At 43.8% G+C, this 14967-nt stretch overlaps 1 protein-coding gene across 1 annotated transcript in view; it reads right to left on the minus strand.

Annotated features, from left to right (window-relative positions):
• LOC113424617 (macrophage mannose receptor 1-like) overlaps positions 1–11771 on the minus strand; it is a 75591-nt gene extending 63820 nt beyond the window's left edge. The window contains 1 exon segment of the mRNA XM_087947311.1: positions 11496–11771. Coding sequence (XP_087803437.1) covers positions 11496–11771 — 276 coding nt within the window.
• Positions 11772–14967: the final 3196 nt, after the last annotated feature.

Raw genomic sequence — 14967 nt, forward strand, 5'->3', positions numbered from 1 at the left:
TCGCGCCTTAGTTTCATCGAAGGGGGCCGCTCGAACAAAACTAAGGCGCGAGATTCTTTCAGCACCAAGGCAAGGCAAGCTGAGCGACCATCCTGAAGCCGTCCCGAAGCCCATCGACAAAGGTACAAAGGAGGAGTTGAAGGTGGTGGGGAGAAGCGGGGGACGGCTGGCTGGCCGGTCGCTCGGCTCGCCTTGCCATGCGTGCTGATGCTGGTACCGGGCCGCGGATCATTTTGTGATGCCAGTACCGGGCCGTGGCACAAAAAAGGTTGGGGGCCACTGTATTAGATCATTGTAGTTTTCTGTGGTTCGACTAGGAAATACTGGGCATGATCCATTGCTGTTTTCAAATACTGAGCCAAAGAATGTGTTAAAGAGGTTGGCTTTAATAGTGTCATCATTGCAGTCTTTACCATTAGGTCCTATCAGGGGTGGGATGGACCTTGAGTCTTTTAGTTTGTTGTTTACAAAATTGTAAAAAGCGCAGGTGGAATTGGTGCGTAGAAGGTTTTCCTCTTGTTTAATGTGATAATTGGTGCATTCAGTCTTTATCTGGTGGCATAAATTTTTATATCGGCTTTTGAAGTTGTCACCCTTTTAGAATGCAATGTTTATCTTCTTCTCTTTCCAACTAGATCTCTCACAGGCTTTCAAAGTCCAGGCTTCTATTTCTAATGGTCCATTCTCATTCATAAATACCAGCTTTAGAGTTTAAACTGTGGAAATTCTACTCCTTCAGGTATTTACACATCTCATTCATTTTTGGCTGAATAGCATGTCCCTGCTCAGAGACAAAATGAGGACTATTAAATACCACATATGGATGTTTATTTATGTATTATTTGTTTGTTTATTACATTTCTTTGTTGCCCATCTCTTTGTGGGGCTACTATGGTTGTTTACAACAGTAAGATGTAAAATGATATTAAAAAAATATGTAAATACAACAATAGTAAAAACAAAGTATCAGTTTAAATAATTATAAGAAGCGTGGAAGGGCCAGGATGCACATGGAGGAAGTCTAATAGCCACCTCCAATACGGTATTCCCCCACTGGGTTCCTGGGTCAACCATCAGATCTGGTTGGAGAAAACCATACTGAAGGTGGCTAGAACAGTCTTTGGGCTGTTACAGATGGACAGGTAGATGGGAGCAAACTTCCCCCAGGGGTCAGTTCCAAAGGATTGGATTCTCCTGGACTCTTCCTTGATCGACAGGATACATAACAAGTCTCCTATGTCAGCATGAGCCCTAGGGCCTGTCCTAGACAGATGAGGTGGTTCTCCAGATAATCTGAACACATGCAATGGAGGGCTTCAAGGATCATAACCAAAACCTTGAACTGCCCTGAGAAAAAAACCAACATATGATTTGCAGAGTAGCGCTCTAACAAGAGCTCTTCTAGGGGCCCTAAAAACTGCTCATGCTGCCACACTTTATACAAGCTAAAACTTGCAAATGCGTTTCAGGGTAGCCCATGTACAATGTGTTGCAGTTGTCTAGGAGATGATTAACACTTGAGTAACTGAACACAGGGAAGACCTAATCCAGCAAAAGCTGCAGCATGTGCACAAACCAAAGTTGTGCAAAGGTTCTCCTAGTCATCACTGCCAATTGCTCTTTGAGCAGGAGTCACATTCCAGGAATTTGCCATTAAAAGTTTTGTCTGAAAGTAGATCTGCTTAAGTTTAGGGCAGCAAGTTCATTGTTTCAAAACTACTCAAATTAAAGAACAAAAAACAAACTTTGCACAAAAACTATTTTGTAATAGGATGTAGACATTTTCAACATTATGGGTGGAGTAGATTACAGCCAGAAGCATAACGTGCTTCCTTTTCTGTTTAAACTTCAGTGATGCTTTCTATCAAATGCAAATGGATGTAAAAGTCCTGAAAGTCATTGAAAGACCTTTATTATTTATACATTTTATTATTAAATACAATGAAGTGTATAATACACTACTTTATCTTGCTTCCAATTTTTAAATATGTTAATTTAATAGCATGAATTTAGAGAACTCTGGTGGTCTTGGTCTGCCTACAAGACATTCTGTAATATGGGACAACCATGCATTTACCAATTCTAGAACTTGGGGTTCCCAATACTGACAAAAATGGGTTTGTTTGTGATAATTGACTCTTGCTACTCATTTAAGCTTTCTGAGTCTGTAGTAAAATGGCAATAAGAGCGGCCATAAGGAATCTAATCAATCACTTTATTTCAGATGGGAGGTTGAGGATAGACGGGGTTTTCTTTCTTTCTTTCTTTCTTTCTTTCTTTCTTTCTTTCTTTCTTTCTTTCTTTCTTTCTTTCTTTCTTTCTTTCTTTCTTTCTCTCTCTCTCTCTCTCTCTCTCTCTCTCTCTTTCTTTCTTCTTTCTTTCTTTCTTCCTTCCTTCCTTCCCTTCCTTCCTTCCTTCACTCTCTCTTCTCTTCTCTTTTCCTTTCTTTTCTTCTCTTTTTCATAACTGCCACCAGGAAAAGCCACCAGGCTGAGAAATTGCTACAATAGACAATTGGTGGTTGGGAAGAGATTCTACTTCTGTCTTCTTTAGCTGGACATCTAGGACCCAACAGAAGGACCCAACAGAAAATAAATTATTGTCTTTAGAATGCAGAGTTGAATGGCTTTACACTCTGTCCTAAGACCTAAAGTCAACAGAATCACAGCAATTGGAAGGCTGGCTTGAGACTATCACCGAAAAAAGGGCAGTGGCAAGGAACTTTCTTCCTACTATCTGCTAGGAAAACCACTCATCTCTGTGGTGTTATCCTGGGATTACAGACCTGAAAGAAAACATGTTTACCTTTGTTTTATCTGGCAATTAAGAGGACTGTATGTGTCAGTGTCATTGTTTTACTCTAGTTTTTTTCATAAGTGTTGTTTTTTGCCCTCAAATTTATTTAATGAAAACTAGCATGAATTTCTACAAGCAAGGGAGAGCCATATACAAGCTAAGTAGTTCTGGTGGTGAATTGCCTTTATGTTGTATGCATCTGAAGGAAAAATGGGGAAAAAATATTTTGAGGCATGTGGTCTGTCTATGGAATTTAAAATCCTAAAATGTACACTATAGGTTCTTAGTATCAGGCAACAGTGATCTGATGAAAGATAGGGGACCATTTCCAGAAGTTCCTCTAATAGTATATGAGCATTAAAGACTGAATGTTTATTCTATCTAGAATATAGACTCAAGTCTGAAATGCCAGATTTTAAAGAATTATTTCATAATCTGGAAGACAGATATAGAGTGAAATAATGGAAGTTAAGTTACACTAAATATTCGGACAGAGTATTTATTTCTGTGGCCTCCAGGTGCTGCAACAACTCCCAACAGCCTCAGTTAGAAAGGTCAGTATGGATGTTGCTGAAAATAAATGCTGAGCAACCTTCAGAAGACCTCAGGTTCCCCATCCTGCTGGGAGAAAATTCCTGAAAGCAGGATCTCCTTGATAGTGGCACAGATGCTTTGGTGAAGTGGTAGGTTCACAGCTGGTAGAGAGGTTTCATCTAAACGTGGACCTGTTTTGGAATAATGGGGTGAAGGGGAGCAACATTTAGCTGCAGCACAGTTTTGCAGAAATTAGTGCTTCTGAAGGAATGCTTGTTTCCTACTTTCAGGATTTGAATCACAAAACAAAGACGAACAAACACAGAAAGAAAGAAGTAAAAATGTTATCAAAAAGCTTTCTGAAAAAAATGGAGTATTTATCCATTATGGCATGGGTAGCAATGCTTGTTTTTCAATGAGTGTCATAACTGGTCAAATAAGGAGCAGGTGATAGTTATGACTAAGAGAGCCTTTGCACAGCTTCACATTGTATGCCAGTTGCACCCATCTCTGGATAGGAGGTTCTGCTTATAGTCACTCATGCCCTACCACTTCCAAATTGGACTATTGTAATGCACTCTATATGATGCAGGCCTTGAAATATATTGGGAAGCCCCAGCTGATGCAAAATGCAGTGTCTCAAGCAGTTGTGTGTGTTCCTAGGACAGAATATAGTATAAATCTTCTCTGCAAGCTGCATTTGGTGCCAGTTTTCTTCCTCGTCTGTAGAGTTGTAATTGCAGGAATGTCATTATCTTGATGGCAAACCTCAGGTAATGAAGGTTCCAAAGCAAATACAACTCAGGCAAACAAAGTCACTAATGTAAAGGAGGATTAGAGAGAGGAAGTAAACATGTGTTAGACTTTAACTAGAGATAATTAATTGTGTTAATTACTATGCTAAACAGTAACGAAAGTTGAGCAGAAACCAAAGTTAACCAATGTTGGAGGATTACTAAAAATGTGTATAAATGCAAGACTAGACTCCAATAAAGTTCATCATTATTCAGTTGATCATGATCAAACACCTCGACTGCCTCATCATTACAACAAGTGGCGCATGAACAGGGACCCTCTTACTTCGTCCGGCAAGGATTTGGTGCACCTTCAACCCTTTGCGGTTTCTTCAACCTTTTGGTTTCTGTAAGTATGGGGTCTTCGCTTTCTGAGGAACAAAGGAAGCGTGTAGATGAATTAGGCTATTTGTTGAAAAAAAATAATACTGAGGTACCAGACAAAAATCTCTTAAGTCTGGTCCAGGAGATTGCAGCTCAGTGCTTATGGTATCCAGAAGAGGGGTCTTTAAAATTAACTGATTGGGAACGTATAGGAAAAACATTGCATACTGAACCTAGAGCAGAAATAGAAGATTTGCAGGTGTGGCATTTATGTAGGCATGCAATTGAAAAATTTGGTCACAATGAACTTTCTCTTTTAACACCTCCACCTTCAAGTTATACTAATGTTGTCATTTATCCTCCTTCACCTGAATATATGTCCTCCATTCCCTCAGCTCTTGCACATACAGGGCAACAGCCTCCTGACTCTATTGTTCAGTCTTCTTTTCAGAAAATGGTTGAGAACTGTAAGACAGATGCCTCTGTCTCAGGAACAGAACTTGCAGAATTACTGTCTGTTTGTCCAGTACAATATCGTCCTGGTCAGGGGCCACAGCTTGGACTGCAAGTAGCAGAATGGGAGGGTCTGCCTTATCAGATCTTAGGAGAGTTAAAAAAGGTAGTTATAGACTATGGGATTAGTGGTAATTTTACAAGAGGACTTGTAGAAGGAATAAAAAATGGTTATACAATGATCCCTGAAGATGGGAAGCAAATATTACCTGACTCCTCCAGCAGTCTCTCTCACTCCCCCCCAGCCACAGCTGGTAGTGCTGGGATTGATCTAATCACTCAAGAGGAAATTGAGTTTAAATTTCCCTTGGAAGTTAAAATAGTTCCATCTCAATTTAAAGGACCTCTTCCTTCAGGATTAGTTGGCTTAATTTTGCCTCGTTCTTCTGCACACAAAAAGGGCTGTTTTGTTGTGCCTGGGGTAATAGATTACAATGGTATCTTCATGATTCAGATTTGGGTGAATCTTCCTCAAATTCTTCCTTGTAATTCTTCTGTTGTTCAATTGTTTCTTCTTCTATATGAAAATCCATCTCCTGGTATAGGTAATCATGTGGATGCAGGATTTGGATCAACTTTTTTATCTGTAGGTTTACTTCATCAGCTGAACTCCTCTCGTCCTTTGTTAACACTCTTCCTAAATAAACAACCATTTTAAGGGTTACTGGAGCCGATGTTACTGTCATCTCTTTACATTGGCCAGTACAGTGGCAAAAAAAAAAAAAAACAGTTTCTTCATTGTGAGGAATAGGAGGTTCTACAGCTGCTTGGCAGAGTGTTCAAGAAAATAATGTTACAACATCTGCTGGTAAGTTTTTTTTCCCTACAACCATACATTCTAGATATTCATACTAATATTTGGAGCCATGATATCCTTTCTCTTCTTAATGCTCATTTGATTCTTGATGATGGCTCTTCCTCTTAAATGGCTCTGTTCTATGCTGGTTTGGGTGGAACAATGACCATTATCAAAGGAAAACCTCGATGCTTTACAACAATTGGTTCAAGAACAATTGGCTGCTGGTCATATAGAACCTTCTACTAGTCTTTGGAATACTCCTGTTTTTGTTATAAAAAAGAAAAATGGGAAACTTCGCCTCTTGCAGGATTTGGTCCTTTATAAAAATATGGGTCCTTTACAATGTGGTCTACCAAATCCTAACTTAATTCCTAATTTTTATAAATTATTGGTAGTTGATCTTAAAGACTGCTTTTTTACTATACCTTTGCAGCCTCAAGACAAAGAAAAATTTGCATTTACTGTTCAAGTTTTTAATAATAGCATGCCCACAAAACGATATCATTGGTGCGTGTTGCCTCAGGGAATGCTTAATTCCCCTACACTTTGTCAATATTTCGTGGATAATGCTCTTCAACCCTTTAGGAATAAATTTCCTTCCTATTTAGTCTATCATTATATGGATGATATATTGATAGCAGCCCCAGATTTTGATGAATCTAAATTGTTAAAAGAGTTAATGGATATTGTGGCACAACAGGGATTGTATATAGCCTCAGACAAAATTCAAAAGGTAGAACCTTATACCTACTTAGGACATAGAATGTTGCACAATTGCTCCATTCCAATTCTTCCTGAATTACAAGTACAGAAATCATATACCTTAGTACAATGGCAAAAATTACTTGGCATTATTAATTGGGCACGCCCATTCTTCTACATTACAACTGGTGATATGTTGCCCTTATTTCAGTCTTTGAAGGAGGCACAAGCACCAGGAGATCTAGTTGTATTAACTGATCTTCAAAGAACATTGTTAGATCTGGGGTGGATCGGTTTGAAGGAGATGCAAGACCATCTTAGTGAGTTCAGCTCTTTATTTAGGATAAGAATAGTCTAAAGAATACAAGCCGCGGCAGTCCTTCATATAGGGCTGGCTCGCGGCTCGGCGGCCAATGGCAGCGCTTTGAATCTCCCGCGATCGGTGCAGCCGATCGCGGCAGATTCCTAGTGCTCCAATCACGGCCGGGGCTTCGACCAATCAGGTCGCTGTCCGTCCGGACCAATCAGTTGCGAGGGTTTGGAGTATGCTAATATAGCACACCCCTCCCCTCTTGGTTTCGTCTGGCGGTGCGTCGTGACGTAGTCGCGCAGGTAGGCGGGGCTTCGTACCTGCCTAGTTGACCTGCGCGGTTCAGTTCCAGCATGGTCGTCGACCGGTTCAGATGGCTTCTCTGTCGCTCTGGTTCCCTGGGATGGAACCGCCTGGAAGGTTGAGCCGGGCCTTTCTTGGTAGCTCCCTCCCGGTCTACCCGGGCTGGTTGAGCTGCCGCTCCTGTTGTTCCCGCCGGATCTTTCCGGGCTGGTTGAACTGGCTTGGCTGCACCTTCCAGGTGAAGATTCCGGGGTTTCTGTTCTGTTGGTCCTGTGTTTACTGGTGAGTAGGACCGGTTTATTTGTGATTTATTTGTTCTGGGAGGGGGGTGTTCAGCTTGTACTAGGGGGTTCCCTTTGGTTCTTTCTTTAATGCTTGCTGTTTCCCCCCCCACTTCTAGTTTCTTGCTCGGGTGTATGGTTGTTGGTGACGGCTATTCTTGACCTTAGTTGGTTAATGTGCCGTTTCCAGTTTTTTCCGTCGCTTGTCTCTAATTGGTATGATAAGGGCCGGTTATTTGGGTGATCGTTGCTGGTACCCAGAGTGGTTCCCCTGACAGGTTTTTCACGTATACTGTGTCCCCTATGTTAAATTTTCTGTGTTTGCTGGAGGAGCCCGGGGGTTTGTCAGGGTTGTATGTGGGATGCATTCTATCTAGCGTTGACCGTAGTTTCCTGCCCATCATTAGTTCTGCCGGGCTTCTATTTGTGGTTGCGCTAGGTGTGATATGTTGAATGAGGAGCATTTTATTGATTTTGTCCTGTATGTTGGCTGCTTCTATTTTCTGGATGGCTTTCTTCATGTATTGGACCATGTGTCCGTTCGCCGCCAGATTTGCTGGCGCAGTTAATGCATGGCGTATGCCTTGGCCTGCCAGGAATTGTTCGAATGCTAGTGCGGTGAACTGGGGGCCGTTGTCCAACACTCACTATTACGTCTGGCAGGCCGTGCGTGGCAAAGAGTTTGCTCAGTTTCTTTATTACCGCCTCCGTTGTGGTAGACTTCATGGTGCTTACCTCCAGCCAGTTGGAGTAAGTATCTACTGTGATAAGGTACATGTGTCCCTTGGTTGGCCCCGCGAAGTCTATGTGAATCCTAGACCACAGGCCTCTTGACGTTTCCCACTCTTGGGTTGGGGCGGCGGGAGGATTAGGTCTGGATTCTTGGCATTGTTTGCATTTGGCTAGCCAGGTTTCGATCTGTTTATCCATTCCCGGCCACCATGTGTAGCTTCTGGCCAGGCTTTTCATCTTAACCATCCCTGGGTGTCCCTCATGCAGCATCCCCAGTACCCTTTCTTGTAATGTTTCCGGGATTACCACTCTGTCCCCCCAAAGTATACAGCCCTTCTCAGTAAAAAGTTCAGTTTGTCTGTTCCAGAAGGGTCTGAATAGTTCATCCCTGTCCCCTTCCGGCCACCCTTTTCCAACCCAGCTCAGGACTTGTGCCAGCCGCTTGTCTTTATTTGTTTCTCAGGCAATGTCTGGCGCGGTCACTAGTGGGTTGGGTATTGTCTCTATTTGAAGTACCTTTGTCGTGGGTGCCGGGTCGTCTTCCAGGTTGGGCAAGGGTGAGCGGCTCAGGGTGTCTGCATGGGCGATGTCCTTTCTGGATCGGTGTACCAGCTGGTAATTGTATGCTGCTAGGAATTCGGACCACCTTGTCATTCTTGGTGATAGAATGTTCGGTGTGGCCTTATTTCCTGCCAGGATTCCTAGCAGCGGCTTGTGGTCTGTGATGATTGTAAAAGTCCTACCGTAAAGGTATTCGTGAAATTTCTTGACGCCGGCGACGACTGCTAGGGCCTCTTTGTCGAGCTGACTGTAGTTTCTTTCTGGTTTTGAAAGTGTCCTTGATGAGAAAGCGATGGGTGCTTCCTTCCCGTCCGGTAGCTGGTGGCTGAGAATGGCGCCGATCCCGAAGGGCGATGCGTCGCATGTTACCGTTAATGGCAGGGTCTCGCTTTACTGGATTAGTACCGCGTCAGATGTTAGCAGGTTCTTTGTGTTGTTGAAGGCGCTCTCTTCCCGTGCTCCCCAGGTCCAGGTGGCTGTTTTGTCTAACAGCCTATGCAACGGTTCCGCCATGGTCGCCTTTTGAGGTAGGAAGACATTATAAAAGTTTAACAGTCCCAAGAAAGCCTGTAGCTCCGTTTTGTTTTTGGGCCGTGGTGCTTCCCTTATGGCTCTTAGTTTCTTTTCCGTGGGGTGGATCCCTTGCTTATCTAGGAGGTACCCTAGGAATTCAACCCTCTCTGCCCGGAGTTGGCATTTCCCCTTTTTAACGTTGAGTCCCGAGTCTCTGAATTTCTTCAGTACCTCCCTCAACCGGGCTTCCAGTTGTTTTTCGTTTTTCGCAGCCACCAGGACGTCGTCAAAATAGGGCACCACCCCCTCTATGCCTTGGAGGAGTCTTTCCATGAGGCTTTGGAAGACCCCGGGTGCCACGCTGACTCCAAATTGGAGCCGGTTGCAACGAAAAGCCCCCCAGTGTGTTACGATGGTCTGGGCTTCGGCAGTTGTGGCGTCGACCGGCAGTTGCTGGTAGGCTTGTGTCAGGTCGAGTTTCTCAAAAATCCAGCCTCCCCCCAGTGAGTGCAGAAGGTGCTGAACTACTGGGACGGGGTATGCGCTTTGTTGGAGCGCGTGGTTTAGGGTGGCCTTGTAGTCCCCACAGATTCTCATGGACCCATCTGGCTTGATGGGGGTAACTATGGGGGTCTCCCACCGGGCGTGATCGATTGGTTCCAGTACCCCTTGCGCGATGAGCTTGTCTAGCTGCTCATCAATCTTGGGCTTGAGTGCAAATGGCACTCGCCTGGGCTTAAGGCGGATTGGTGCGATGCTCAGGTCTATATTGAATGAGATAGGGGACCTCCGGTACTTGCCTAGGCTGTCATCGAAGACTTCCCGGAAGTCCCTCACGAGCGCCGCTTCCCAGTCCGCCTCTCCGATGTGGTGGATGCCGGTTACTTCGATGCCCAGGGGTGCGAACCACTGTGTTAGGGATAACATTGGTTACCTAACTTAGTTTGGGTAGAATAATATATAAACTATGTTAGTGGGTTTAAGTGTATGTATCACTTTAAACTGTAAACCAAGTTTTTGGGTGCGGTTGTAAAATCACCATAAGAGGGAGCAAGAGAGCTCACTGTTTCCCTGGCTTTTACTGGAATGCTGACAATGGATTGATGGTGATAACTGCGTGTTTGCTGAGAGAAGAAAAAAGGTTTGATTTTCTTCATATCTCTGACTGCAAAAGAGATATATCACTGGACTGATTGATTGTAAGTTTAATGAACTCTTTTTCGACACTGGACTTTGCAAACTGAATAACCCCTGGACTGACTGAACTTAGTGTATGACATATGGACTGTTTTGACTATGCTATAACTCTTGCTGGAATAAAAACTATTTAACTTGCACAGTGTATCTGTCTTACTGAGTGTAAGCTACTACAACATTTTGTCTCACACTATCTGCCTGTCTGCTAGACTGCCGTTGCACGTTCTGCTAGGGTGTATATTCCTAACACACTGCAGTCCCAATAGGCTCAGTCTGTCTCGGTCGACGATTGTCAGGGGTAGCACTTGGTGTGGCCCTTGAAGGTGACTTTAAAATGGCCTCTGCCAACTACAGGGATGCGGTTCACTTGGTAGTCTTTGAAGGTCAGTGTTTGGTCTTCTAGTTCGTGGCGGCGGATGGTGGGGACCAGGCGCTTGATGGTGCGCCATGAGACCATTGAGAGGAAGGACCCGGAGTCCATCCCCATGTCGCATGGCTGGTCTTCTATTCCCACCATTACATATATCTTCCTGGTGTCGCTTGTGGAGGAATGGCCGATGACGACGGTTTGGTGTGTTTCTTCCCTTTGTCTTGCCTCGTGGAGTTGTCTGTTCCGACCCTCTTGGCTCCAGCGGCTCTCCGTCTGGTGATCTCGGTGTCTGGTGGGGGTGTTCTCTCGCCGTCGAGGGCTGCCATCTCGTCGCCTGGGGCTTCCCTCTCGTCATCGCGGGCTGTAGTGTCTTTTATTCCAGCACACCTTGGCGATGTGCCCCTGTTTCTCGCACTGCCGGCAAATGGCATCGAGGAAGTGGAAGTCCGAGTGGGGGTGATCGCCTCTGCAGCCGGCGCACTGGAACCTTGACTAACGACCTCGTGGTTCCCGTCGCCCCGTGCTGCTTGCAGGTGGTGGATCTCTTCCTCCTCGTCCTCGGTCTCCGAGAAGGAGTCGATGTCGCCGTGGTGTGTGGTTGTGTCTTGATGGTTGGTTTCGGGTCACTTCTCGGGGTTGAAGTCATCTCGCCGGCCGCCGATCGTGGCGTGATGCTCGATTGTTGCATCCGAGCCACTGATTTCTTGGCCGCTTCAGCCGCGGCTGCCTCGGTGAGGGCATCGGCAAGGGAGATGTCGCCCTTTGCCATGATGCGGCTCTGGAGGACAGGGTCTCGGAGTCCTAGGATGACGTGGTCTCGCAGTGCCTCGTCCAGATCAGCGAACTCGCACAGGCCGCCCAAGTCTCGTAGTGCCGCCATGAAATCACCAAGCCCCTCGCCCTCGCGTTGATCCCACCTGTAGAAATCGTGCCACCGGATGAGGATGGGCACGACGGGGGTGTAGTGGCTTCGCAGTAGGGGCTCGAGGTCGCCCCATTCCATGGTCTTAACGTCCTCTGGTTTGGCCAAGGCTTTGGCCATCTTGCCCGCAGTGTGTGAGAAACACGGCTCGTTTCTTGTGGCCGTTGGCATCTTTAAGATTGCTACTCTCGAGGAACATCTGGAACCTATCGGTATAGGATTTCCAGTCCTCTGTAGCAGGGTTGAAGGGTGCAGGTGGTGAGTTGATGCCGGCCATGCTGCCTGTTGCTGCGTGCCGCTTCGCCACGTGCTGGGTGGTCTCCTTGTCTCACGATCCCACCTTCGTCTCCAGTGTTAGATCTGGGGTGGATCGGTTCGAAGGAGACGCGAGACCATCTTAGTGAGTTCAGGTCTTTATTTAGGATAAGAATAGTCTAAAGAATACAAGCCGCGGCAGCCCTTCATATAGGGCTGGCTCGTGCTTGGCGGTTAATGGCAGCGCTTTGAATCTCCCATGATCGGCACAGCCAATCGCGGCAGATTCCTAGCGCTCCAATCCCGGCTGGGGTTTCGACCAATCAGGTCGCTGTCCGTCCGGACCAATCAGTTGCGAGGGTTTGGAGTATGCTAATATAGCACAAACATGCCTTCAAGAAATATTGAATAAGTTTAAGCATCGATATGTGGACAGGATAACATCCTTAACAATAGGACTTTGTTTAGCTATTCTTCCTACTGCACCCTTACCCACAGGATGTCTTTATTCTAATGCCTCTCCACAAGCAGTCAACATTCATGAATTGATTAATTTGTCAGCTACTCCACCTAGAAACATTTATCCTTATCAAATCAGCATTAGAGGATTTGATTATTAAAGGTTGTAAACGAGCCTTACATCTTACAGGACAGAATCTCATTAGCATAGCTTTCACTTGTACAAAAGTTGAACATGAGCATTTGATGATGATTTCAGAATCATATCAGATAGCCTTTTCTCAATATGTGGGAAACTTATTATATTCTTTACCCAAGGATCCTAGAATAGTGGTTACTACTACTTTAAATCTGGTCTTTTCTTTCATTTTTGTGCGAAATCCTATTTCTAAAGGTCTTAAAGTTTTTACTGATGGCTCACCTACAAGGGGTGTGGTCATCTGGCAGATTCAACAACAATGGTATTCTAAATTTACTGCCACGCAGACTTCAGCTCAACGTGCTGAGCTCGCTGCTGTGATTTTAGCTTTACAATTGTTCAATGACCAACCTATTAACTTGATTGTTGATACTCAATATGTGTATTTAACTATGCAATCTCTTCCTTTTTCTTATTGTGCTCTCTCTTTGGATAAGAATTTGTTATCCTTGTTTTTATCTTTAAAGAATAGTTTGGAAACTCACTTGTATTCTTTGTATGTAGAACACATTCGGAGTCATACTCCCTTTACTAATGCCTTGACTGAAGGAAATCAGAAGGCAGATGAATCCTTAAAGGATGTTGCGTCTTTGTTTGTTGGTCCTGTTGATAGCCATTCTTATTTTCATCAAAATGCCAAATCGCTTGCAAAGCAATTTAAAATTTCATTATCTCAAGCCCAGGATATTGTCCATGCTTGTCCAGCTTGTCAGCAACTGGCAGTTCCCTTTCCAGTGGGTGTCAACCCACGAGGAACCCAAGCTAATCAAATTTGGCAAATGGATGTAACTCAATTTTCAACCTTTAAGCCATACTGTTATCTTCACACGTCTATTGACACTCATTCACATTTCCTTTGGGTTACTGTTTCAAAACATGAACGTACTTCAGATGTTATTTCTCATTGCCTATCCTCTTTTGCTGTAATGGGTTGGCCTTCTCAGTTGAAAACTGATAATGGCCCAGCTTATATTAGTAAGGAACTTCAAACCTTTTGTCAGAAATGGAATATTACTTTAGTGCATGGAATTTCTTACAACTCTCAGGGTCAAGCTATAGTTGAGCAAGCTCATCGTACTTTTAAGCCATTGCTTCATAAACAATTACAAATTGAGTCTGGCCCTTACCATCTGCGAAAGATTCAAAATCTCATTTATGTAGCATTATATACTTGGAATTATTTAACCTTTTTAGATTCTCTCGCAGACTCACCTGTTAATTTGCATTTTCAAACTACTGAATCTTTAGCAAGGCCTTTGGTAAAGTATCGCCAAGCTCCAGATCCAAACTGGAAAGGCCCTACACTGCTGATCACCTAGGGTTGTGGTTACGCTGCTGTGGAAGATCCTTCTACTGGACAAGCAGTGTGGGTTCCAGCGTGCTGTGTTCGTCTGTATCATGGCATGGCATCAGGGCCTTCACAACCTGATTCCGGATTTCAATCTTCATCTGAACACAGAAGTCTGGCTTCCAAGGTTGAAGCGCCTGCAACCCATCACTTGGGGCCAGGTTAAATCTACTACATATCAAGCTCAACAACAACTGCAACAGGCCTCATTACCTCAGACTCCTGAAAATCTTGTTGCTGCTGTTTTTGCTATTATTACTGCTAATTCTGTTACAATTTTACTTTGTATTTTCTTGTTTATGGTTAATGACACTTCTGTGGTTCATCTTAACCCTAATTTGTGGGTTCATCATGCACAATATATGTTTATGACCCAAGGCACAAATATTACTTTATACTATGAGCCCCCAATGGCATTTGGTCAAATTTCTTTTGATCATGTCTTCTACATTTATTGTCTTACATCTACAATCTATTTCACACCCCTGGCTATTTTCTAAATCCCCTATGCAATTGAATTCTGTCCGTTGGCGTTACTTGAAAGTTAGTAAATTTACAAGGGATCTGTGTTTCTGTTGTCACGCTAAACACACTTGGCTTCATAATTGGTCTGATTATGATGCTGCTCAGCACATATTAAAAAAGCTAGGGAATTATAGTTATTGTTCTAACTACTATTGGTTGTCAGGTACCTTTAATTCTTCTTTGTATGGACTTAATATAGCTCCTGATATGTATCCTGACAATTTTCCTATTAATATGTGGTTCTTTTTTGATAAATATGCCACCAATGTTCATTCTCAGAATTTTTCACTCTTTGAATAAAACTATTGAGGATGAGCTTGCCAATTTACAATCATACATTCAAAATAATATCCATGCTCAGTACTCACCATTTGAGTGGCTAGCCAATTGGCTCCCTGATTGGTCTTGGCTCAGACAGTTTTTCTTTTATGCTATAATTATTATTATTGTACTAATTGTAACCTGTTGTTTTATTCAATGTATTCCAAATTTATTCGCATTGTCCTGCTTTCCCCTCTCTTAATCCTCTA

The sequence above is a fragment of the Notechis scutatus genome, chromosome Z (assembly GCF_049901735.1).
Source record: "Notechis scutatus isolate UNSWTSFEM ecotype Mainland chromosome Z, rNotScu1.2, whole genome shotgun sequence".
NCBI classification, from domain to species: domain Eukaryota; kingdom Metazoa; phylum Chordata; class Lepidosauria; order Squamata; family Elapidae; genus Notechis; species Notechis scutatus.